The sequence below is a fragment of the Cibotium barometz genome, chromosome 2 (assembly GCF_041138505.1).
Source record: "Cibotium barometz isolate CiBa-2024 chromosome 2, ASM4113850v1, whole genome shotgun sequence".
NCBI classification, from domain to species: Eukaryota; Viridiplantae; Streptophyta; class Polypodiopsida; order Cyatheales; family Cibotiaceae; genus Cibotium; species Cibotium barometz.
This window is the reverse complement of record NC_141047.1, coordinates 15782911-15809887: the sequence shown is the minus strand read 5'-3', so window position 1 is coordinate 15809887 and position 26977 is coordinate 15782911. Positions and strand designations below refer to the sequence as shown.

Below are 26977 nucleotides of genomic sequence, written 5' to 3'. Positions count from 1 at the left end.
TTAATCCATCAAAAATTTTCTCAAAACCATCAAATAATCCTTGAATTCGACTAATTTCTCTTGATGGACTGGTTTTTATCATTAAGGGTGATTAATCTTGTTCAAAAAGTAAAAATTTTAAAAAATGTGTTAATTGGGATCCAAATTGATCATTTAAGTAGTCAAAATTAGTGTTTTGAGAGCATCTACATGTATCAAAACACCTAATTACATTAATTTATTTATCAATTGGAGAAATTTGACTCTCTTTTGCTAAATTTTATCTTAAAAGAAGACATTAATTAATCTCTAATTATACATTAATTTACACATTAGTTGATGCACATAGCTTAGAAGTTCCTTGCTCTTCCACAAAATCCCCTCTACACAATGACCTATCATCTGCCTCAACAACAAACTCCGATAAAGCATCTACTCCTTCAACCCCATCCTCACCAAAAAACGAAGTTCGATGCCAAAACCTCACAATCAACAGCTATTCCTGACGAAGTTTCCCCCACGCAACCATCTATCTCTAACAAGGAACTCAATACTTCAAGATTTGGTATGCTAAATCCTCACATGATAGCCTTGAAGCACCCAAAAGGAATTAGGCTAACTTGTAGAGATGACACCGAATGGATGCGACTAGCAGAAAATGGCCTGTTTGGATGGCGATGAGAAATTCGTGCAGCAGCGATGAAATCCGCCTCTGATCTTTGTTTTAGGACATACGTGGGAGCAAAGCTAGAAGCCTATATCAAAATATTGGAGTATCATCTCCTCAGATACAAGCATGAAAGCAATCTACAGCATGTGGTTCAAACAGAGAAAAACTGACTATGGTGATTAAGAGATAGATTAGGATTTTTGCTAATAAACTAAACCTGATTGAGTCATGCTCTGATACCAAATGTTGGATATGATAATTCAGTGATGAAGATTGATCAAAACATATTCAAGGTGGATCAAAACTTGTACAAAACATCATGAATATTAGGGACAAAAACGAGTATATACAGAAAATTGCTTTGAGATTAACACAAAAAGACTCTAATTATGATTAGGCATGAACCAAACTTACATAATCACTTGATCACGACTTGTATCTTATTTAGAGACTCCTCTACCCTATTTTTAGTTGCATGAGTTGCATGAACCATATGCACCAACCATTTGTAGGCTTTACACCAACCACCACTGACCAACACTAGCCTAACAACCACACATTAAATTAGACTAAGGAGTTGAGATTACATTTATCCAACAAAAACATGCAGAACGGGAGCACATTAAAAATTCAAGAACTTTAAAGGCACATGTACTCTGCAAACAACAATTAATTTTTAAAATTACAATTGAAGGGGCACAAAAAGAACAAACATAGAAATCCAATGTTTATTATCGTAAATATACCATGTATATTTATATGTTTTTTTAAAATATTATTAAAAAAATTAAAATTAGTAAAAAGTAAGCATAAATGTTAATCAAACAATGAAAATTTTAAAAATTAGTAGAAAAAGAGCACAAAGATTAACCAAATGATGAATTTTTAAAAAACTACACTTTTTTACTTAATTACTTTATTAATTTTTTATTATTTCTTCTAAAATTTTTCCTTCACGCTATTGATTTAATAATAACACGCTTTTTTCTAGTACTTTAAATTTTATTTTAAAAAATTTTCTCCTCCCCTACTATTATATTCATGATATAACGTTTTTTTAATTCATTATTTTAAGGAAAAAAATCTTTTTATTACACACACACACACACACAAAAAAATAGACCGCCTGCAAAATAATCAATGATTACTATTAAATAGCTTCACGGTTGTATATAATATTCATAGTACTTCTTATTTAATCAATTTAAAAAATAAACAATAACACGACCTAATAATTATTAGTGTTACGTTTTTTACTTATAGAATGTTATTTACAAAAATTAAGAGTGATAATAATACATTACAAATAAAGCCAAAAAAAATAAATTTACAAAAATAAACTAATAAGCAATTACTTTAAATCAACTTAATATTAAATTTCATTCTTTAATAAATTAAAAGTAAATCTGGCAAAAAGCAAAAATCTGCAAACTTCATTTCTCTGTACATAAAATGGAAAAAAGCTACAACGAGAAAAAGATATTAAAAAAGTATATCCTCACTTCTTTCATATACAAACACTGAATATATTTATATATATGCATTGCATATTATGGACGCAACCCTCTTTGGAAACTAAATAGCAGCTGACCAAAGTTCATCTTGGCTTCTTTTATTTTGCAGAGACTAAAATATATATTTTGGACGCTACCCTGCTAATATATCTTTTATATGGACGCCATTTCATGGAGAGAAAAAAAGAACAGTTGTAATCCAAAAACCCCAAAAAAAAAATTAGGTGTCACAAAGAGCACGAAATATAATAACATGCATGGCATGAAATAATTTGCAAGAATCAAAATTAATTATTTTTTCAGGATTTACCAGAAGAGTGCACTTTTTTTTTACTGCATGTAGGCTACAAACGGTATTGGCACCTTCCGGAGGCGTCTCTATTCGAGGATAGGCTCCAGGAACAGTAGACGTAGAAGGTCCTGCTTTATGACAAACCAATCGAGGAAAGGCTCTGGGAACAATAGACGTAGAAGGTTCTGCTTCATGACAAAGTAGTGGTGAAGCAGATGGAGCACCATGCTCATGAGAATGAACAAATAACGAAGAAGATGGAGAGCGATCAACCTTCATGATATTAGTAATATCATGAAAGGGTTTCCTCCTCAGTGGCATGAGAACCAGAGGAAAAAATTTATCAAAATAGACAATTGATTTTAATTCAAAACACTGAGCAACAGTTAAATACTACAAAGAGCAAATCATGCAAAGACACACTAAGGATTCGAGAAGCATGCTGTGAACATGGCATGCCATACTGTAGAAACCCAATTAAGCAAAGACACACAAAATATTCCAGAAGAAAATATACCGGTGACACAAGCCAGGCCATGCATGTTGGCAGATGGCAAATCTGAGAAGAACATTCAAGAAGCAGCAAGGAATGCATGCAGCTGAGGAACATGCATAAAGTAGGGAGCGGCAACCATCCAGACGCATGCCACACACAGAGCTTTGCAAGGAACATGCAAGAAGCTGCGAGCGGGAGCCATTCAGACGTACGCCACCGAAACAAATTTGAGACAAATTAGCTAATGCATGCAAACCTTAGATAGAAATAATAAACGACACATGCAAAGCTTATAATTATAAAAAATAATTAAATTAATAAAAGCAATACCAAAAAAAGTTTGGGGTGCATATTAAGATAGGTATGTGAAGCGGTTATGGTTTGACCTTGCCACCATTAGATTTAATGAGAATAACACTTTCGTAATTAAAAAAATTCCTTTATGCATCTTGCTATGCATAAAAATCAAATTTAATGAGAATAACACTTTTGTAATAAAAAAATTTCCTTTATGCATCTTTCTATGCATAAAAATCAAATTTAATGAGAATAACACTTTTGTAATAAAAAAATTTCCTTTATGCACCTTTCTATGCATAAAAATCAAATTTAATGAGAATAACATTTTTGTAATTAAAAAAATTTCTTTATGCATCTTTCTATGCATAACAATCAAATTTAATAATTACTATCAATGATATCCATGCATATTCATAAGTGAATATGTACATGGAATAATTAGAATATTTCTTTTAGATGCAAAATGGTAGGAATTACTCTTTTGGAATAACATAAAAACAAACTTTCTTTTTCACAAAATTCTGAAAAAAATTGCCATAACCTCCTTTGTATAGCTGACCATTTCTCATTTTTATCATTCTTTATTTAACTTAAATTAACCCAAATTAGTTTTATAGAACTCTAATCTACATAATTTTCTAAATTCAAGAGAGTAAACAATAAAAAGATTTTAATTAATCTTTCTAAGATTAAGAAAGGTTGGAATGTAAAGAAAAGAAGGGGGTGGCCTTTTTATCAAGGCATAGCATTTGAATTTAATTCAACTATTTTCAAAACATAAAAATCAAGAAAAGATTTTTCATTAAACAAAGTAAGAAAATTAGCTTACATAGAGCTTGTAAGCTCTCCTTTGGCTTGAGGGATTGAGGGTTCTACTCTTGTTTGAAGCAAAAGTGGCCACCAATTCAGTTTGGAGAGAGGATTAGGCCAAAAACAATTGAATTATTAAAAAATTCAATGTAGATGGCACAGGAGCAGAGTAACAGTGCATAAACACCATTAAGCGAGAGGCTTCTATTTATAGGAAAAAGTGAGCCTCTAACCAAGCAAACTGATTCTAGAATTTTCCAGATCAGTTTGGTCAATTTTTGACCATTTTTGGGTCAGTTCAGCTTACTTTTTGGATCTAGTTTTGAAATAGGAGAGAGAAGAGATGAAAATATCTCATTTTATTGATTAAAAATTGGAGGTAATGATGAGAAAAAGGTGCCTACTTCATGAGGAGAGATCCCCACACTGAGGTGTCAAAATTCAGTTTTTTTTAATTCTTTTCTTTGGTCCTTAGTCCACTCTTCATCTTATGTGAGCATTTACTCATTTTTGGGAGGGTTTTTCTTTTATTCTTCTATTTATCTCCCCCCTACATTTGGATTAATCTTATTGGTCCATAGGAATCTTAATTGGACCATAATCTAAAAATTTCTGAAAATCTGGACCCTTAGCCTAAGGTCCTTTATACCTATTTTCAATTAATTCCAATTGCACATTGGAAAGTTCTTTTTAAATTTCTATTTCACGTAAAACCATTTTAGACACTAGGAGGATTTTTATATCCAAAAATATCTCAATTTTGAATTACCTCCCTCTAGACATTTTCTCTCTCCAGGCCAAAACAGGATCTTTCTTTTATTTCAGAGAGGGGAATAATTATAAGATCAGAAGGGGAGGTTCTTACACCTGCACACCTCAAAATCTGGAGGGAGGAATCTTACACCACATCCCAATGGCTATCCTTGCTTTCACCTCTAGCATGTTCTTGTCTACAAGGTCTACCACCTTCCCTATTGTGAGCTTCTTGTAGAGCTCATGTACTTCAGATGTTGTTGTCCATGTTTCCATAAGGATATCCGACCTTGGTTATTTTTTCTTTGAGGTGCATTAAAGATGCAAGAGCTTTACTTAAGATGTTTGCAAATGTCGTATTATTAGAGGGATTGGTGGATAAACCCATGATAATAGAGTTTATGTCTAGCCTATAACAATATAAAGAAATAAGGGGTGGGTGGGATGTATTCCTTGAATAAGAGTAGTGGAACATGAAAATCTCTATTCTATTTTATAAGGGGTCAATATAAAAATAACTTTTGAAAGCATATAAAAATATCAAATGTCTATGCACGTGACTTACGGCTTACAAAGACAACAACACACTCTCCCTCTCCATCTCACTCAGACTTTCTCTCTTTCACTCACATTCTCTTTATCCCTCTCCATCTCTATCCATCTTGCTCACCTCTCTTTATTATTAATTCAATTATCTAAACGATTACAGCAAAACCAAAAACAATGTCATAGATATAATTTAGGTGTACAAAAGTGCATCACAATAATGTGTAAATCAATATATTTTTTCATTACAAGAGATGAAATACATCAAAAGGGTGCGTGGATGTTGATGGAAGAAGAAAGGTGGTTGTATATAGGAAGCTCTATCAAACGGTATAGAAATGCAGGTAGGAATAGCGGCCTCGCAAGTTCAGGACATTGTGCCCACCATGATGAGGGCATCGTAAAAGAAGCCACAGGGAACATATGTGGCATAATAGGTTTAAATGGGGAATCCCTTAGAACACCGGGTGGCCATGACAATGCACTTGACCTTGTTGGGCTCATGGCTACTGAGGCGGGTGGAGGAGGATGGTGAGGAATGTGTGGAGATAATGTCCCCACATCCCTCTACTGCTCCCATCAAGCATAGTCTCACTAATATTAACCTTGAAATATTGTTGCCCTAAATCTTCAAGAATGTGCAGATGTGGTCATATAAAAGAACTAAAGCACACCTCGTCCCACTCCACCTTGATGCAATACCGATGTAGTTCCTTGCATGCTCTAGTAAGGGTCCCAGTTCTAGCAAAACAACCTAGGACTGCATCCCCTCGATCGGGGTGAATGTCCCGAGTAACCACCTGCCATAGTAAAATCTTTCATTAACATATATAAATAAACGAATAATAATAATTATATATTAATAACACTACTTGAAACGAATTGTAATGAAGTGAGTGCTCTACTTACCTTGTGAAAGCCTCACTATGCTCAACAACATATCGAATGGGATTCCCATCTACACCCAACATGTATGGTTGGGTTCCCTCTTGCGGTTTAGGCTCTATGAAGATATCGTCATCCACCTCAAAACTTGAAAGATCAGTATCTACCTCACCTCCCCACCTATCATACTTCTGTCCAGTGTCAACCGAACGTACTCTTATGGGGTTGCATAAAGATGGCGATGACCAAAACAATGACCTATGTGCACACACATGTAAGTAAGTTATGTAAATCACGATTGTTCACCTTTAAAACCATCTTCTGACATGAGATACATGTATTGCAGGACGTGCAAGAACAAATTCCTACGCAATGTAAAGTTATAAGTTTATGCCTCTTGCATAGTAATCCCCAAGTGCTCTGCACGTAGAGTACAAACCATAGTGCCATCGGCATGTAGAACCTCTACAGAGCGAGTACAAAGGCTAACTCCACAAAAACCTCCCTAAATACATTCCATCGAGGAACCACATCCTCAATCTTGGCGAGAGCTAGATTCGTCAAAAAATCTATCCACACCAAGTGCAGGCCTCTAAGGCTATCATGCATGTCCATGGTTCCCAACCTCGTCATCAGCAATCCCATGAATCATTGCAATAGTGCAAGATTCCTAGAACAACATGACATATAAGTGTATTGAAAACTACATAAACATGACAAATGGAGAGAGTGACTGGCACGAGTAAGAGATCATACTTATGTTTCCCAAAAGATGTGAAAGACGAATCGTGTTGTATGTGTGTAGATTTTGCAGTTAGAGAATCCAAGAAGAAGCTGTATCTTGCATGCAAGCACTTGTACTTCGTTTATTTGTGTGTTCTTGGCTTGAGCCAAAACGAGAATATGTTCATCCACCAACCTATCCTATCAGACTTGGAGCTCTACAGTGCCTTGTCTCATAGGAGAACCTACCCTAAATTAGACCATTGAATGCATGGACTTTCAACATGCCAAATTTTATCATTTTATGTCTTATAGTATTTTTAGACTTTTGTAACCTCAATGGAAGCAACCTCATTGTAAAGGGTTCAATTGTGAAATATCTTTCTCTCCCCACATCCCTCCCTCTTGATGTGAGCATCTTTTTTCAGATGCGATTCGGACTCATTTCGGACCCGAAACTCTGTTATGGCGATTTTGCACTATCTTCGCCACCAGGACCCAACTTTGACTCGCTGGGAGAAGTGATTGCGATGCCCAAATCCATGCACGGAGTGATGTGGACATAGAGCAACTTCCCTAGCACAAGTCTGTATGGTCCGTTCTCTGATGGGGTTCCAGATCCTCAACTTCTAACTGTCCGAATCCGGGTTCTCGAAAAAGATGCACGAGCGTGCCAAATGACAGAAATTTCCAACCGTGGCCAAAACGGCGCCGAAGAGGCATGAAAATCGAATCATGCATGGACAAATGTGTGGCAACCAACCCGGATCTTTCTTGCTGTGTTTAGATGCGATTCAGACTCATTTCGGACCCGAAACTCTGTTATGGCGATTTTGCACTATCTTCGTCGGGTCAACTTTGACGCGCTGGGAGAAGTGATTGTTGCAATGCCCAAATCCGTGCACGGAGGGATGTGGACATAGAGCAACGTCCCTAGCACAAGTCCGTGTGGTCCATTCTCTGATGGGGTCCCGGATCCTCAACTTCTAACTATTCGAATCCGGGTTCTCGAAAAAGATGCACGAGCGTGCCAATCGGCGAAAATTTCCAACCGTGGCCCAAACGGCGCCGAAGAGGCATGAAAATTGAATCATGCGTGGACAAATGTGTGGAAAGCAACCCGGATCTAGCTGTGTACCATGCAAATCAACAAAACCAATTACTCTAAGAAGAGACCTACTTCAACACGAGAACCAAGGAGCTACAATTGCATCCGATCTAGCTCTACCATGTGGTGGAGCTAGAATGCATCGATCTAGCTGTGTACCATGCAGATCAATAAAATCAATTACTCCAAGAAGAGATCTACTTCACATGACAAGAACCAAGAAGCTAGATTTGCATTTGATCTAGCTTTACCACGTGGTAGAGCTGTATCCAACCTAGACCACATCGTAGAGCTAGAACTGCTTTGAGGTCTAGCTCTACCATGTGGTGGAGCTAGAATTGCATTTGAGGTCTAGCTCTACCATGTGGTAGAGCTAGAATGCATTGATCTAGCTGTGTACCATGCAAATCAACAAAACCAATTACTCCAAGAAGAGACCATGACGAGAACCAAGGAGATAAACAAGTGTGTTGAGTGGCGCTAGGACCCAACTTTGACGCGCTGGGAGAAGTGATTGCGATGCCCAAATCCGTTCACGGAGTGATGTGGACATAGAGGAACTTCCCTAGCACAAGTCCGTGTGGTGCATGGAGCTAAGAATAGTGAAGAAAACATGGGAAGGGTTACGAGAGGATCGTCAAAGATGATTACGATAAATGATAGGATAAAAGTAGTGACATGGGCATAGATAGGGGCATAGATGGAGGCTTCAAAGGGGACAATCCTCTAGATCATGTACTAAATCCATCTGCTAGATCCATATTTCTTGAGATGAGGGCTTGGAGAGTGGATTCGTTTGGGTTATTATCAATGTTACTTCGTCATGGTGTGTTGCCTTCCGACCACTAGTATCACCCTCTCGTTCCCATATCCACATTTTCTATACAGCAAAATTTCAATTAAAACCATATTATGAACTATGTTTCAGTATCTTATTATACATTGTGCTCTATGCATTGAGAGATATGTGCATGTGAGATCTCTATGCGCTGAGAGTTCTATGCATTTGAGAGCTCTATGCATTGAGAGCAGTGTGTATGTGAGAGATCCATGCATTAAGCTCTTACATGTGAGAGATCTTATGTATTGGGCTCATGCATGTGATCACTCTAGGCATAACAATCTCTCACATGCATGAGCTCAATGCATGTGAACTCTATGTAGCTCTCATGTATGAGAGCGCTTACACTCATGAAAATGAGAGCTCTCATGCAAAAGAGCTCTCATGTAAAATGAGAGCTCTCATGCAAAAGAGCTCTCATGTAAGCGCTCTCATGAGAGCGCTTACACTCATGAAAATGAGAGCTCTCATGCAAAAGAGCTCTTAATAAATGCGAGCTCTCATGGATAGAGAACTCACATGCATATAGAGATATCATGCAGCGCACGAGAGCTCGTACACTCAATGCAAATAAATGAAAATAAGAGATCTTATGCATAGAGATCTCTTTGCAGCCATGAGATCTCTAATGCTCTTATAAAAAACTCCCATAGCACCCTTGTGGGTTGCAACATAAAAAAGAGAGCATTGGGTTTAGAGCTTACCACAACTCGGTAGGTGGTGAGGACCTAACACCAAAGCATGGTCAGGACGCGAGGTCAAGAGAATAACACAATAGAGAATTATTTACATACTTTTATTTACTCTGATGCATGTGATATCGATTATGCATAGAGGGCTCTCATGCATATAGATCTAGGATATATCTACGCAAGGTGTGAGAGCTCTCATGCATAGAGAGTTTTCATGCATTGTGAGAGATCTTACAGAAATCTGTCAAGCGTGGATCTCTTCCATGAGAGATCCATGCATATAGATCTCATAAATATAGAGCTATCATTGTGTGTGATTCATTGTGAGAGCTCCCATGCATATAGATCGCAAATCTCATGCATAGAGAGCTCTCATGCATATAGATCAGTTGTTATCAAGTGCGAGTCATTGTGAGAGCTCCTATGCATAGAGGACTGTCATGCATATATATCTCATGCATGAGAGCTCTTATGCATGAGAGCTCTCATGCATAGAGGGCTGTCATGCATATATATCTCATGCATGAGAGCTCTTATGCATATCGATGAGCTCTCATGCATATAGAGTTATCATACATGAGATCTTATGCATGGAGCTCTCTTGTATTCTAAGAGGTCTCATGCATGAGATCCCTCTTGCATTGTAAGAGCTTTCATGCATTAATAGATCTCATATGCATAGATCTCTCATATCATGCATGAGAGCTATAGAGATCTTGGTCTTGCACTAGAGATCTCATGCAAAGAGCTAGGTCTTACATTAAGAGCTCTCATACATAGAGCTCCCATGCATAGAGCTTGGTCTTGCATTAGAGCGCTCATTCATAGAGCTAGGTCTTACATTAAGATCTCTCATACATAGAGCTCGCATGCATAGAGCTATATCTTGCATTATTATAAGAGTTCCCATGGATAGATCTCATGTATAGAGTGAAAGAGCCCCCATGCATAGAGCTAGGTCTTGCATTCAAAGCTCTCATACATAGATCTCACATGCATAGAGTTAGATCTTGCATTATTATGAGAGCTCTCTTACATACATCTCATGCATAGAGCTATATCTTGCATTATTATAAGAGCTCACATGGATAGATCTCATGTATAGAGTGAAAAAGCTCTCATGCATAGAGCTAAGTCTTGCATTAAGAGCTCTCATACATAGAGATCGCATGCATAGAGTTAGATCTTGCATTAATTATTATAAGAGCTCTCATACATAGAGCTATATCTTGCATTATTATAAGAGCTCCCATGGATAGATCTCATGTAAAAAGTGAAAGAGTTCTCATGCATAGAGCTAGGTCTTGCATTAGGAGCTCTCATACATAGAGCTCACATGCATAGAGTTACATCTTGCATTATTATGAGAGCTCTCTTGCATAGATCTCATGCATAGAGTGTAAGAGCAGGAAAGTACAATTTCAAGCAAGGAGAGAGGGGAGAAGCTATGCTATGAAGAAGGTGGAGAGGGGTCTTTTGTGCACAAGGGAGCTTCCATAGAGCCGGCTTAGCAATGTTCTTGGCTACCATTGGGACACAAGCAGTGCTTATTTGAAGACACCCATACAATTTCAAGCAAGGAGAGAGGGGAGAAGCTATGCTATGAAGAAGGTGGAGAGGGGTCTTTTGTGCATGCTCTAGGACAAGGGAGCTTCCATAGCCGGCTTAGCAATGTTCTTGGCTACCATTGGGACACAAGCAGTGCTTATTTGAAGACACCCATACAAAGATGGATGGTTTGTCATTTCAAGTCATCTTGCACTAGTTTAAGTCACTTCAACTCCAGCTCTACCATGTAGTAGAGCTAGAATGCATTTCTCTAGCTCTAGCATGTGGTGGTAGAGCATTCAAATTATCTCGCCCAATTTTGAATTCAAATTATCCCGCCCTTTAAGAATTTAAAATGGTCTTTCTCTTTTTCAAATTTTCCTTAACATCCATGTCGCTTATGTAATACAAACCTACTTTCCCATCTTGTCATTGACAACTAGCACTTGGACATCACCGCATCCATTATCAAATTCAACGATACCACAAGGTACACATATTTTTGTCTCATATTAAATCATTATCTATGATTAGATTTAAAGTTTTGAACATGTCAATTAAAATTCAGATCATACACATTGATATAGAGTAGAAAATAAAAGTATGCAAAAATTCAAAAAATCAGGAATGGTTGAAGAGAAAAAACCTGAATCTACTCCGCCAAGTGCATGGAGCTGCAGTGCATGCCTTGGTTGTCAAGTGTCATGGTCTCTTCCTTTTGAATGATTTTGTCATGATGTTTGGGGGAAAGAGAAGAGATAGTAGAACAGAGTGTGAAGAGAAGCTGGCGATGATGAAGCTTTTCTGGCTATGGCGTCCTACTGAGCATCACAGTCAGGCCTACCCCACACTGCCCACGCGACTCCGGCATGCTTTACGCCCATATTTGTCAAGCTTGTTTGCCCAACTACGCTGCACGCTGCTGTCTCATGAGCATCCTATAGGTTTGTCACATTCTCCCCCACTAAGGCTGCAGCTTCCCTCAGCTGTATGAGGCCCAAAAGAAAGCAACGCACAAAACTCCAATTCAATCTCACCCAAGGAACTGAATAGACACAGATCTAGGATACTTTGTATCGATTGCAGAGGCTAACATTTCGACTTTGCCTTGTTAACACAAGAACCCGCAAATGAATCTGCTGACAACAGAGTATGAAGAGAAGCTGCAATTGATGAAGTTTTTCTGGCTATGGCGTCTGCTGCTCTAGGCAGTCAATCGCATCACAAGCAATCGCAAGCATCCATGCCAACAAACCAGCGCTTCTGCAAGCGCAGGAGGATGCGGGCAAAGTAGTCAGAGCAGGGCGCAGAGGTCGCAAGCAGCCATGCCAACGCACGCCACAGAGACACCCCAACACCAAATTAGTGCATCGCTATTATGGTCCTTACGAAGTTTTGAGGAGAGTTGGAGAGGTTGCATACCAACTATTGCTTCCATAAACTACCAAGACACATGATGTATTTCATGTGTCCCATGCATCGCTATTATGGTCCTTACGAAGTTTTGAGGAGAGTTGGAGAGGTTGCATACCAACTATTGCTTCCATAAACTACCAAGACACATGATGTATTTCATGTGTCCCATTCAAGATATGAAAGCTTATGTTGGACAGGAGGTGTAAGTTTTTGATGAGTTACCACCAATGGATGAAGAAGAAAAGATTGAATGTGTCGGAGAGCAAAATGGGCAAATGTGAAAGGGTGTTTTTACAACCGTACTACTTAGTCAAGTGGCATGGATTACCTCTTTAAGGGTCTTAATGGTAGCCTGATTTTATGTTGGAAAGGTTTGAAGGGATTTTGGATACATATCATGAGTGATATGGTCACCAAATGGAAGCTACGTGGTTGTTGGAATTTACTGTTATGACAGTTTCTAGGATCCCATAAGTGGAAGATTTGAGTTCTCATGCAAGGAATCTTTCAAAGGAACTATACATTGACAATGGGAATCATTTTGGGAATGATTTGAGAGCATATTATGCAATTCTTGCTGTATGAAACGCACTATGTTCTTATGGATAGATTTGGAGTCAAGTACATCAAGGCTATGATATGCTCATAGGGTCTACATGGTTATTGGAGTTGCATTTCATTCCATGAGCTGCATTTTTATGGTTTCCAGGATGAAACCAATGGGAAGGGATGGTTTGTAACATAGTTACTAATGTTATGTAAATAATGGTATGGGCTAAAGGGCATGGTTCAGTGTAAAAGAACATTAATAAGTGTAGTGTGGAAAGAAGCCCATGGATATATTCATTTACCAACTTTTGAAATATGTAATCTCTCTTGAAGCGCTTAAGGGTCCATAGTGGTATTTATACTCATGTGTGCATTCCATGCAATGAATGCCAAGATGTGTGCCATGCATCCCCATTGAGTGTAGCTCTTTCTTGGCAGTTTTTATATGTTTTTTATGGTTTTCATTTTTTGTATTTTTATCAGCAAAACAGTAAACAGACAAGCAAATAAATAAAAAATGTGCAAGGTGTATATGAACAATGCTGATATTTTTTTTTTCTTTTTGTCTTTCTAGAAGTCCAATCAAAGCAGCAATCTTGATTTGGGATTCTTGAATCGATGATCTGGATCTCGGATCATCGATGATCTAGATCACAAACAATCTAAAATTTGAAATGATTCTAAACTTACAACATGATCCAAAATAGGAACGATCTTAGAGTTGGATCGGTGATATGAAATAGATAACAATCTGGATATTGGATCACATGATCCAAAATTAGACACTCTAAAGTTAGGACTGGCAAATCAAGACTAGTGAGCTACAAGCTACAATCGACCATCAAAATCTAAGGGAGATTAGCGATTCACATTTAATATCGACGAGATCCAAAAGTGTACTTAAGGTAGTAGTTGGCACCGCACTGTGTACTTTCCAAGTACAATGGGAGTCTTCATAACACTTTATACTCTCTTACAAGAGAATATTTGATGTGTACCATTGACATGCCCCTTTTTTAAACTCAAGTGTGAGAATAAAGAGAATATTTGATGTGTAGCATTCATTGACATGCCCCTTTTTTTAGCTTAAGTGTGAAAGAATAAAGAGAATATTTGATGTGTACCATTCATTGACATGCCCCTTTTTTTAGCTTAAGTGTGAAAGAATAAAGAGAATATTTGATGTGTACCATTGCATGCCCCTTTTTTCAGCTCACGTGTGAGAATAAAGAGAATATTTGATACGACTTGTGCCAGTTTATCTGCACTCCTAATGCACGGCAAAAAATATTGATCGCCTCCGCAAATCTCTGGAGATTCCCCACATCTCCTGCAAGGAAAGCTGTTGTGTCATTTGTAAATTCCGAGTCCAACAACTCCTCCTACGTGCGGAGCAGAACATACAATCATTGAAGCCCGGTCTCCTAGGCGAAGAGAAAACTACTCATGGTCTTGGCGACGAATAGGAAGAGTTACAGTGCCAAAGGACAGCCCTGTCTAACCAAGCGAAAAAGGGGGAATCTGTCGCCACGAGCTCCCTGAATGAGAAACTGGTTGTGTGAGGCTAAGTAAAGTCCTAAGACTCCACGAATCCACTCCATGGGGAATCCCATCCTGCTCATTGTGCCCTCTAGAAAGCTCCAATCCACCCTATCATAAGCTTTCTCAAAGTCGAGGGGTCCTATTGCCGCATCCTAGTCGACGAAGCTATTGCCTCCTAGAAGGTAAAGATGTTGTCCAGAATGCTCCGATCCTAAACAAAGCCAATGTGAGTGTCATGGATCAAGTTTGGAAGAAAAGGCTGAAGTCTCCTGCTGATGGCCTTGGCCAAGATCTTATAGGCTGTCCCTAGAAGAGTGATGTGTCTCCACTGCTCGATCTCCAATCTATCACCACCCTCCTTGGGAATCAAATGAATCAAGCCCTCTAAGAGCCTCTTTGGCATGGCCCTTGTGATCATAATCTCATTGAAGGTAGCTCGAAGGCCACCTTCCATGAGGTCCTAGTGACGAAGAAAGAAAGAGACTGGAAGACCATCTGCCCCCGGGCATTTGCCCCTAGGAAGTGCCGTCAATGCCTCCACCAACTTCTCAGCATTGAATGGTGTCAATAAGAATGACCGAAGAGAAGGGGGAACCACCTCCATCGTGTGCTGCCAAACCCTCTCGCGTGCATCCACCACCTGTGGAGATACTGGGGCACCTGTGAGGAGAGATCGAAAAAAGTCCGTGGCGATGGCTCTCACATGGGGGGGATCTGAAACAATAGCTCCATCCTGGCCACGCAACCTACGAATGTTGTCTCTCCTCCTATGGGGGCCAGCTATCTCAAAGAAATCCCTTGTGACTCTGTCACCGGCCTCAGTCCATGACTCCTGAGCCAGTCACTGCTGGCAAAAGCTGCTCACTGATAGAAATACACACACCTCCGTGCGTCCCAGAGGCGCCGAAGTAAGGGGACCAAAAAGTGTGACTCCTAACTAGAAGAATCTTCAAAGGTGATGCTCTTGGAGGAATAAAATGGAATAGTTGCAATCCGTGTGGGGATGAAGGCGCGCCAGGTGGGCACTAATCATGTCCTCCATGTGCCGCCACTCTGTCTGAGTGTGAGTGTATACATACTCCGGACTCCATCGATCACAATGGACGTATCTGTAAGAAGGGGGAAGAGGAACCGCGGTAGAGGTATGCATGAATACAAAAAGCAACACCTCAAGTTGGAGGCTACCATCTCCCCGTCCTAACCTTGATGGGCTAAACCTCCAAGCTCCATTCTAGCCAAAGGCCAAAAATGGGTGAGAATGTCAGTGATGCGAATATTGTGGAGATGGTGGGAGAGCTCGATTGCCTCTCCCTAGATGGAAGCGGCCACCAACTCGGAATCCCACTCCGTCCCCGGGGCTGCACTGAAGGGGAAAGAGAAGATCATCGCGCCATTATCTAGCGTAGAGAGCCTGGAGTGGTGAAAAACCACACATACCCGAATAGGGACTATTGTCTCCTCAAACATGTTTGTCTCTTCCATCGGTAGACATCGGAAGAAACTATCGTCCACAAGCTGTCCCAAGATCCTGGGAGCCCCACCTGGGGACTCTGGTGGGAGAGCCCTCACTGAGGAGGCGGCAATGGTCATCTCTACCGGCTCAAAAAATCGATGAATCAAGCGACGGATGGAACCCACCGGCTGCCTCTACTCCGGGTCAAGGGCTGCTGGGGGGCAGCGAGAGTGCTCTGGAGAGGCAGATTGGGGGGGGGGGAGGGGGGGAGGGGGGGCTTTCGCATGATGAGGACGGGGCAGAGTGAATTGTTGCGGGTAGAGTCGATGTCAAGGATGGGAGAGAGGGGGGGGAGGAGCTGGGGGAGGCAGCGAGGGAGGGCGGAGGAGCGGAGAGGTCGGGGAGGGGTGATGCTGTGAGAGATTCATCAGAGAGGAAGGCTGTAGGGAGGAGCCCGCCGTGGGCTCAGAGAGGCTGGCCGGCCTCACAGAACATTGGGGGTCAGGGAGGGAATCTTGACGAGGGATCGGCTGCCATACTCGTGGGGCCGGAGGAACCCGCTCCGAGACTGGAGAGGGCGCATCACCAACGGGAAAATGGTGAGATAAATGCTCACAACAGTTCTCTAACAGAACCGAATCCTCCTAAGCTCTGACAGCCTAGCGCGCGCGGCGGTTGTCGTCTCGCGGCCCGGACAAGGGCCAACCATCCGCCACTCGCTAGCAACTAGGTCGTTTGCAGGCGGTGCCTGGTGCTCTGCTACCTAAGAGCTTGCCTCTCCCTGCCCCCTGGTGAGAATCAGCACGAGAAACGAGGGAGGAACCACCGGCGGCGGTCTCTTGGATTGCCGCCGAGGGCAAGCTCTGGCTAAATGACCCATTTGCCTACAGATGAAGCATTGACCCGGAAGGCTTGAATACTCCACGCGCTGCTGTATGGGGTCGTTCCTTAAGCTAGGAATAGATATACAATGCAACACAGACACCGGCGAGGCTACACAGGTGCAGAGAGATGGAATCTCAGCTGCCCGTGCGAGGGCCAAGGCACCCGTGGGGGGGGGGGGGGGTGGGCATCACTCTCCCGATGGCACCACCAATCTCATCAGGAGAAGAGGAAGGTACTCCTTCCTAAGGCCTGGGAAACAAACTGTCACTAGGAAGCCCAAAATGCCAGCCAAAGGGTCAAACATTGGATCAAAGCCGCGCTACCACCGTGTAAAGAAGGCACCGTACACAATGCAAGGGGACTCAGCTGCATGACTCGGTCTGACACCGATGGCGAGTCGAAATCCACCTAGTAGTATCCACGCCCCAGAGGGTGAAAATCGGTGATCTTTGCAGGTTCACCAATGAGGCTCACCTGTAAAAGATCCCTGAGCTGTCCGTGCGCAGGGTGGTTACCAACAATTTTGCAAACCAGGGTGGAGGCCTCAAGTGAGGCAGCAATCATGGCGAGAATCTGAAGATCCACTTCGGAAAAGGAAATGCAAGCAACATAGGCCTCAATCGGGGATGATGGAGCAGCAGCCATGGAGTCGTCCTAAGGGCGAAGACTAGAATAGGCCGAAGCTTGCCGAATAGAGCAAAAACCCCAAAGAGCCGGAAAGCACCCACCTGCACGGGAGGGAAGAAAAGGAGAGAGGCAGAGAAACAAAAGGAGGCTGGAAACAAAAGAAGGAGGGGGGGGGGGGGGGGGGCGCAGGCGACGTGCAGGCGAGGGAGGGAGCTCAGAAGCTCTTCACGACCACCAATTACAGAGATCACCGAATCCTCAGAAGTCTTCCCATGCACCTAAGCTTACATGTTGTATGCTTTATGAATGCACCTAATGAATTGACTTAACATGCCCTAACCCTCAAATGACCTACATGCTTCTTCTCCAAGTGGGTTAAGGGACTGACCCTGACATCTAAGGCTGGGAGACTGACCTACGTAGCTCGTGCCTAACATGTCCTGGACTAGGCCCCACAATGGGATCACGGCATACGACAAATATTCTTGAGGTACTACATTTTTGTAATTTCTATATACATATAGCACTGTTGATGAGCCAGTGTGTCACACTGCACCTCAGTCCATGGTGCATGTGATAGGTGGGAGCTTTTGTTTTGCCTTCATTGTTCTGACTGTCTGCTCCTGCCTATGACCACCAAGGTTTGGAGTCTCAGGTAGGGAGTTTCCTGGGTTCTCGAGAGCAATGCTCTTGAAAAAGAGAGCTTAGTGATCTTTGTAGAAGTGCATCTTTGGTGGAAGCTCCAAAGGTATGATCCTTGTGCAATGGGTGTAGAGACTGGGAAGATCTAACGTAATAACCTAGTCGATGTCCTCATGAGAGAGCTGGAGAAAAGGGGAGTCCAAATTGTACGAGAGAGAGAGAGAGAGAGAGAGAGAGAGAGAGAGAGAGATTTTGATTTTATTATTTTTTATTACGTTCACAAAAGAAGGCCAAAAGGCACATATGTACAAACAGCACAACCCACTGTACTTAAAACAATGCCCTTCTTAAGACAGCATAGAGCACTGCCAGCTTTTCACATACCTATGGCCAAAGACTTTATTGATCATCCAAGAAGTAAATTTCCTCTTACTGACGGAGTGCCTTCTTGCATCATTGCTACAAACTCCTCATAGTTTACACGCCCATCCTGCGCAACTCCCAACTCCAACTCAATAATCTAGCAAAAGTAACATTATGCATATGCCTAAAAAACATTTAAAAACCGTACTTGAAACAAATATAGAATTACTCTAGCATCACAAAACTCACTTGATCAGTGTCTACTTCTGCTATGATGGCTTTGATTGTTTCCTTGTCCCCCATGTTATGCTTTGCCAACGCTTGCTCTAACTCGTCTGTAGTGATATAGCTGAGTACACACAAACCATTTATCCACTTAGACATAGCAGGAGGGGACCAATACATACCCCTTCAACTCCCTTGTCTCTAGGCCATGGTCAAGCACATTACCCACTATTGTCTTTATCAAAGTACTGGAAAGCAGAAATCAAGTGATCTCCCTTGTCCATCTTGTTCATATGCACTGTCGCAGTAATGAACTCCATGTAATCTATGGTTCCATTCCCATCAATGTCTACCTGTTTGCACATAAGACTGTGAGGGGACAACCAGAACAATATTCCATATCACTCAGCAATTACAACTCTCACAAATGACCTTAAAAGGCCTTCTTGACCCAGCCACTGAAGGCTCATAGGCTCATGCCCTTAACATTCATGCCCTTGACATACCCAAAAGGGATTGGTGTTCCTACTAAGCTTCAATTCAAGCATGCAAACAATACAGTATACTCCACCCTAATGGTAAGTCCATTCATGTACACAAAACACTTGGCCAGGCCTTGGGCGCTTCGATGGACCTGTTTTGGACTGCCTATGTATGGGTGAAACCTGCACAAAGTAGTTGTTCGACCCTTGCTCCACATTTTTGTTATGCTCACTTCGCCCTTTCTTTGCTGTTAAAACATTGCTCCTTCAAACAGGCCACACCTCGGGTACTTGGAAACCCATCACAGGGCATTTCATCTGCCATGTGCATGCATGTCCTACCTTGGAGCAAAAGGGAGAAGACCAATGCTCCACCTGGATCTGATATGTTTTAATTCTTCAGTCTCAATTTTAAGTGAGAGGTGACGGCAGCTTTCGTCGATCTGTTACTGTTCTTGTCGCATGTGCCATGTTGAACATCTCTACGTTCTTTGGCATTCTTGCTAGCTTGTTGTTTGCAAAGTAGACATATTCTTTATTTTTCCCCTTCTAGAGTGATATTCTATTTCCCTTCCAATCATGCTTGACTTTGCCCTCCCTTAGCCATCTATAGATTTCATGGTCAAAACTACTAAGGAAACTGGGAACTCCATTCCTGCTATACCGGTATTTTGACATTTTGAATTATCCCTTTGGGTGTCTCTATGAAGTTATATGCCATTTGTACATTGAATTCAAATTCTGGATTGTAGCAAGGATCTCTCATCCCTGAAGGCTACTGGCTGTCCACAGTGCATCCTCCTTTCTAACTGTTTAGATACGGAATTTCTAGAATAGATTCAAATTCTACCCTTGTGGATTGTATCAAGCATAGGTTCCAATCTTGACTCTTGCTATAGGTGGATTTATGACCACATTAGGCAGGCCATCGAAGAGATTGTGCCACAAAATGTGATCGAAGTTATCACAGACAATGGCTCCAATTGTGCCAGAATAGGTGAATTTATGGAGAGAGATTATCAAACCATCATCTGGACTCCATGCGCATCCCATTCTTTGGATTTGATGATGGAAGACATTGCAGAGCTAGAGTAGATACACTCTACACTTGATAAGGCCACACAAATCATCAGTACTCTACCACTACATGCATAGACTCAAGATTGTACTTCATTTTGAGATTATTTGACCACGAAGAAAGTACAATGAGCTTACTCTACCACTGCATGCATAGACTCAAGAAAAGAATAATAAATTTTAGCTATCTTTCAAATGATAAATTGTAGATGTCTTTCAAATAAGAGGTATGCAATTTTTTTTAAATATTAGTATTACTTGCAAGTAGCACGCGTCATTATCAAGTCTTATTCACATTTCAAATAGATAGAATCTCTATTGGGCTAGAATTTACAAGACAGATAATCTACATCGGATTTGGACTGAGAGATGGAATTGGTTTCATAAACCAATTCACATGGTTTCTTACAAGTATTCTTTATACAAGGATCAACAACATTATTCCAGCCGCATTCTTGTGAGTGGCTGCACATCCTATGTGAATAGGATCTTGCTCTCGAGGAAGCAAGCAAAGTAAGCATGTCACATTCTTGCAATAACTCATGCTTCTCTTATCTTTAAGCCATGCCGCATTCTTACAATAACTAACTAGTAATGCCATCTTGTAAGATTGAAGAGAAGTCTATCTTCTACATCCATAATCGAGATCAGTTCATGCGAGATGTGGCCATGACCGGAACAAGCGGAGGTTCGTTGTATCGCGGTAGAAAATAAATGAACGTCTCACTCCCACTTTGCAAGCATTGGCTCTTAGAGTTATCTCTCAAGAGTGTACTAGTGGAGCGGCTAAGCACATATCGAGTATGATAGAATGTGTAGCGGAAGAAGGAAAAGTGGAAACACAGGAGAGAAAGAAAGAAAGAAAGAAAACTATATTAACGTCCTTTAGAGGCCACATCTGACCTATAATACTAATCAGATACATCCATGTGATTACATTCCACTTCCGGGACAACAAAATGAAAATAGAGATAAAACTAAAAATAGTTCAAATTCCCTACATGACCGTAGGAGAATCCTAGATAACATGAAGGATTTCTCTAGCAGCTACTCTTCATTACTACCATGTTTGGTTGTCCTGAAATCTGCAATAACAGCTCTACCTCTACGGTAGACTGCCCATTTTCCTTGTTTCCTTGCTTCGTATACTTTATTGAGTTCTTGTTTCCTGTTTTTTAGTTGTGTGGCTGTGAGTTCATCCGCCATCCACACCTTCGTTCCCTTTATCTGCGTACCTCAAAACCACATGTTTTCCTTTGATTGCCACTGAGGGATCTCCAATGTCGATGAAAGGGATAGCTCTGCACAGCTTTCTTTGTACAATCTCGCATTCCGGGACATAAGTATCATTCGCAATCTCCTCGTCCTCCAATACCTCCACCTGTTCCCAACCCTCTGACAAACCACCCACCCTAATTTCTTTTGCAATCCATTGCTACTCGTTCTCTTCATTAATCTGTGATATTACTTCTTTAATGAGAATTTCTTTAGGCCGTGGATCAAGTAAATTTACCTGTGTGATTTCCTCCCTGTTTTCTTTTTCGTGTTGTTGTTCCTTAATCTGTTTCTCCAGGGTTGAAAGATGTTGTTTTGTCTGATGTAGTTCATTTTGCAAGGCTGAATTTGTTTGCTGAAGATGTTGAATCATGCTCAGGAGGTACCGCTCCCATGGTGATGGTTTTTCATTGGGTTTGGTAGGAGGGGAGATAAGGGTTTCGGAGAAGGTTTTCTTGCTCGCCATGTCAAACTGCTGGACTGTTTGAGAGGTTGCTCTTCACGAACCCCACCCCCATGAGGTGCAAGCCCTTACCTACTTGGAGGTGGGTTACAACCCTACCCTACAACTAGGGTGAGCAGGTGGGCAATAGGTGCACAGGTCCGTATGTGAGTAGCAGGAGAGATGGGCAACGGGAAAGAGAGAGAGAGAGAGAGAGAGAGTTATGTTGCTGCCTTGGGGGCCTGAGCAAGGGCGGGTGGGAAAGGGAGCAAGGGCGGGTGGGGAGAAGAGAGGCGAGGGGCTGGCAGGAGGCAGGCGCAGAGGGGGTTGGCACAGATATGCGAAGGCGAACAAGCGACATAGGTTCGAAACAGTAGGCGGGTGGGAAAGGGGGGCGAACTGAGCACGGGCGGGTGGGAAAGGGGGGGGACGAGCAAGGAGAGAGAAGAGAGGCGAGGGGCTGGCGGGAGGCAGGCGCAGAGGGGGCTCGCGCAGATATGCGAAGGCGGGGAGAGAGAGAGAGAGAGAGAGAGAGAGAGAGAGAGAGAGAGAGAGAGAGAGAGAGAGAGAGAGAGAGAGAGAGAGAGAGAGAGGTACAAGCCTAACTTGATTCTGATCCAAATCCAAAAAACTCTGGAAGTACCACTGTGCCCCAAGCACGGTTAGCAACCACAGATCCAAAGCATCCCACTGGGTCCAAAAAACCAGCCTCCAAAACAACAAACCTGCAGAACTCGAAGGGGGAGGGGCATCCTCAGAAGCATCACAAAGAGAGGCAGAGAATGAGGAAGGGAAGCAAGAATATAAACTGCAGTGGTAACAAAGTCCTCAAGAGCATCACTGAGAGCAAAAGACTGTTCCATAATTAGAATCAGATCCCAAGAATCAACAACAAATAAATGATCCATGTGAAAGGATCACACCTCAAGGGCAAAACACCCTCCTTGTTCTGCAACACTGCAAAGAACACAGGCTTGGACAAAATAAACTCTGCTCAGGATCTCTGAAAAGATCACTGCTCTCCTCCAAAATCTGTAAACTCCTGTCACAGAAGAAAGTCTCCACAGAAACAAAACAGCTCTCGAAACTGATCCTCAAGTGAAGTAGCTGGAAATAGGCCCCCCCCTGAGTGCAGAAAATTCCTGTGGGAAGCAAAACGCAACCAAAACACTGCTTTCCAGCAAAAAATAGCACTCCACCGCCAACAAAAGGCAAGGAACATGAAGAAACCGGGTAACTATGTAGACCAAGAACTAAACACAAGTATAGATGCTCCAAAATCAGCAAAACGTTGACTGAAATCTGAAATTCAGAATCCTCCTCAAGTACCAAACTGCCTCCAAAGCCACAATCCAAACAAGAAACCCCCTCTGCAAGTGATCTGTGTCCACTAGAGAAGAAAACGCAGCCAAACAAGGGCTACAAACCTGAAAATTTAGGTCAACCAGTGTCCACACCTCCTATGAGGAAAAACACTGAAGAGAAGGTACCTTCGGGTTCAACAGATGAAGCCCAAGTGAGGTAGAGCTACCAGCAAGATTAGTTCAGAAAAACGCAGCAACCATGGCTGCAAATCTGAAAACGAGGAGGTATTCGGGGCAGTAGAAAGGGCTGAATCTGCAAACGCAGAAGAAATAGGTACACCCAAGCCTCAGATCAGCAAATCAGCATCAAAAACCTGTAGGAGAAGAAAACGCAGCAAATATGTTGTTGCTGGCTTGTACAAAACAGGCGACCAGCACTACGGGGGGGTTTGAGAAAACAGGTGTTCTCAGAGGTCAAAGTGATGAAGAGGGACCACAGGCTGCTGAGAAGAAACGCCTTGAGCTTGAAGATAAGCAGAAGGGCGCCCATGACTAGGAGTATGAGCGCAACGAATTGCTCAAGTCCTTTGGCTACATAGGTGGCTAGAGAGTCGTCGTCTTGTTTGACAGCGGCAGCACGAAGGATGTGGTCACGGAACAGGCCACTAGGTGTGCCCGTTTCGACCCAACTTCGGTGGACAAACAGGTTGAGGGTTTTAGCACAGGCACGACAACGAGCGTCAAGTATGAAGCTCTAGGTGCTAAGTTAGCTATTCAGGGCATAGAATTTGTGCGTGATTTTATGGTTGCCCCTCTTGTAGGAGCAGACATAACTTTGGACATTCAGTGGTTTCACAAGTTTCTTCCTGATGTCAAGTGGGACAAGCACACGTTCCAGATCAATCGGAATGTGTCAAAACGCCCCAGTGACCATTAAGTGTGAGCCAGGAATTCCGAACTTTCCGCTCATAAGCCACTTACAGGCTAAGAAGCGAGCAGTCAGGAAAGGCGCACAGTGTGCGATGATATACATCTAGACAGCCCAGACGGTGGCCAGTGCTTCCGAGAAGTACTCGGCTCTTCATGAAAAGTTCCAGAAGATTTTTCTTCAGGACAGCCTCCCTCCCCAGCTTCCCCCGTCCAGACCGGAGGACCACAAGATTGACCTCCTCCCAGGCTCGGAACCCCCAAGCAAGTTTCCGTATCACCTTTCCAAGGCAATGGAATCGGAGTTGGACCTCCAACTACAAGAATTGTTGCGATCTCGCTTCATCCGCCCCGGCGTGTCGCCATTTGCAGCACCTATTTGTCAAGAAAAAAGATGGATCTTCCCGTTTGTGTGTCGATTATCGTGCACTCAACAAGCTAACTATCAAGAGTAGATTCCCGATGCCTCGAATAGATTATATTCTCGAGAGGCTGAATGGAGCAAAGGTGTTCTCGAAACTTGACTTAAAGAGTGGGTACCACCAGGTGAGGATTCTGGAGGGGGACATTCCCAAGACAGCCTTCCGTACGGAATGGGCCCACTATGAATTTGTGGTCATGCCATTTGGCTTGACGAACACCCCAACTACATTTAACCGCATGATGATGCGTGTTTTTCGGGATTTGATTGGAAAGTGTGTGTTCATATTTTTGGACGACATACTTGTACGGTTGAGCAACATGACATTGATGTGGAGAAAGTTCTTAAGTTGCTAGAAAGCAACGAGCTCTACGTCAATGAAAAGAAGTCGGAATTTTATTTGTTCCAGGTGCATTACTTGGGATACATAATTAGTGCCGAAGGCATTCGACTTGATCCGGCTAAAGTGGCCGAGATTGTCTATTGGGAAAAACCTCAGACTGCCTATGACATCAGATCCTTTGTGGGTATATGCCAGGCATACTCCACCCACATAGACAAGTTTTCTGATCTCTCGACGGATCTCACCGATCTGCTAAAGGGTGTGAAGACAAGAAGGCAAAGGATCCGAATGACTCCACAAGCGTTGGAGACATTCAAGAACCTCAAGGTGGCTTTATCAGAAGCGCCTTGTTTAGCACTTGCCTTGTGGGACAAGCCATTTCAGGTGATCACCGATGCGAGTAACATCACAATTGGAGGTGTGTTACAACAGAATGGTCATCCAATAGCTTACATGTCTCATAAGTTACTGCCCGTAGAGAAAAATTACTCAGTCTACGATCGTGAACTCCTAGCAGTTATACAGGCCTTGAAACATTGGAAACATTTTCTTTATGGTCGTGACTTTGAGGTTCGCACTGACCATCAGGCATTACGCTGGATTCAAACAATGCCAAGTGCACAGTGGAGTGATTGACAACACCGCTGGAGCCAGATATTCCAGCAATTCGGTGGTATGATTGAGTACCTTCCAGGAAAGGCCAATCCAGTGGCCGATGCTTTGAGCAGGAAGGGACAAGTGACTTCGATTCAGACCACTAGACTCAATCTTGTTGGTACAGGACTAGATGACATGAAGCACACGTACGCGGATTCCGAGGAATTCGGTACACAGTGGGAACAAGCATTGGATGCCACAGGACTATGCCACTTTCTGATACGCGATGGTTGGCTTTTCTACAAAGGCCGACTATGTGTTGTTAGAAGTCATCTCCTGTCTATATTTATACACCAGGGCCTCTGTTGTGGGTGTGCCCGCCCTGTATAAGGTGTTTTATCATTTTTCCACACTCCCCGTATTTTTCCCTATTTTTTCCCATTTTTTTCTAGTGGTGGGGAGGGATGCCAGAGGTTGGCAGGAGCACTCCAGGGCTGGCCGACTGTCCCAACAGCAGTCCTGTGGCTGGCCGACTGCACACAGGTGATGCGTGGGCTACTGGACTGCTGGCCGACTGCATTCACTCAGTCGTGGACACTTCTTTTGCTGGCCGACTGCATTAATGCAGTCGTGGGCATCTTTTGTGCCGGCCGACTGCTCTCCCAGGGGCATATAAATAGGCCCCTTGCCCCCACCACTTCCTCATTCAGTTTTCTCGGGATCTTGTGTATAGAGAAGAGTTTACACACCTATCTCTTTGTGTTTCTTGTGCTGTTTATTTTCTGGAGTCTACTTGCTCTTGTCTACCCAAGTTTGGTTATCATATCTGTTGCATATTCTGACATGGTATCAGAGCCCTAGGCTCGAGATAGATCTTGGGAGTTTTTCTGAGCAAGAGGGGGAGTGTTAGGCTGCTGATTGGTGGACTGTTTTGGGCTGTACGGGAAGAGAAGGTGCAAGAGGAAGGCGGGCTTAGGTGCTGGACAGCCACTTGCAGGTTTACAGATTTTTTTTTCCCACCCGCCCACCCTTTCAAGTTCCTCTCCACGATGGCAGATTTACTAGAGATGGCTGAGAAGGACGTGAAGATTCCGACTCTCCCCACGTTCCCAGTGGATCGTCACTTGGACGGGTCCAATTACGGCATCTGGAAGGTCATGATGGAGTCGGTGTTGGAGTCATATGACCTTGCTGATTTTATCATCATCGGGGTTCCACGGCCAGAAGCTGAGGAAGGGGAGTTACTGTCG

General features: G+C 42.5%; 1 protein-coding gene across 3 annotated transcripts in view; it reads right to left on the bottom strand.

The window, feature by feature from the left end:
• Window positions 1–5672: 5672 nt before the first annotated feature.
• The window catches only part of LOC147640708 (calcium-dependent protein kinase 17-like), a 31764-nt gene continuing 10459 nt past the window's right edge, over window positions 5673–26977 (bottom strand). The window contains exons 6-9 of one of the 3 annotated variants that reach the window (XM_086814413.1): window positions 19085–19212; window positions 18884–18983; window positions 18656–18761; window positions 5673–6160 (exon numbers count right to left, since the gene is read on the bottom strand). In XM_086814413.1, the coding sequence (XP_086670539.1) occupies window positions 18678–18761; window positions 18884–18983; window positions 19085–19212 (312 nt within the window). In that variant the 3' untranslated portion in view covers window positions 5673–6160; window positions 18656–18677. Of the gene's footprint in view, window positions 6161–18474; window positions 18762–18883; window positions 18984–19080; window positions 19213–26977 lie in introns of those variants that run through there. The other 2 variants (XM_086814404.1, XM_086814422.1) reach the window with 2 other exon arrangements.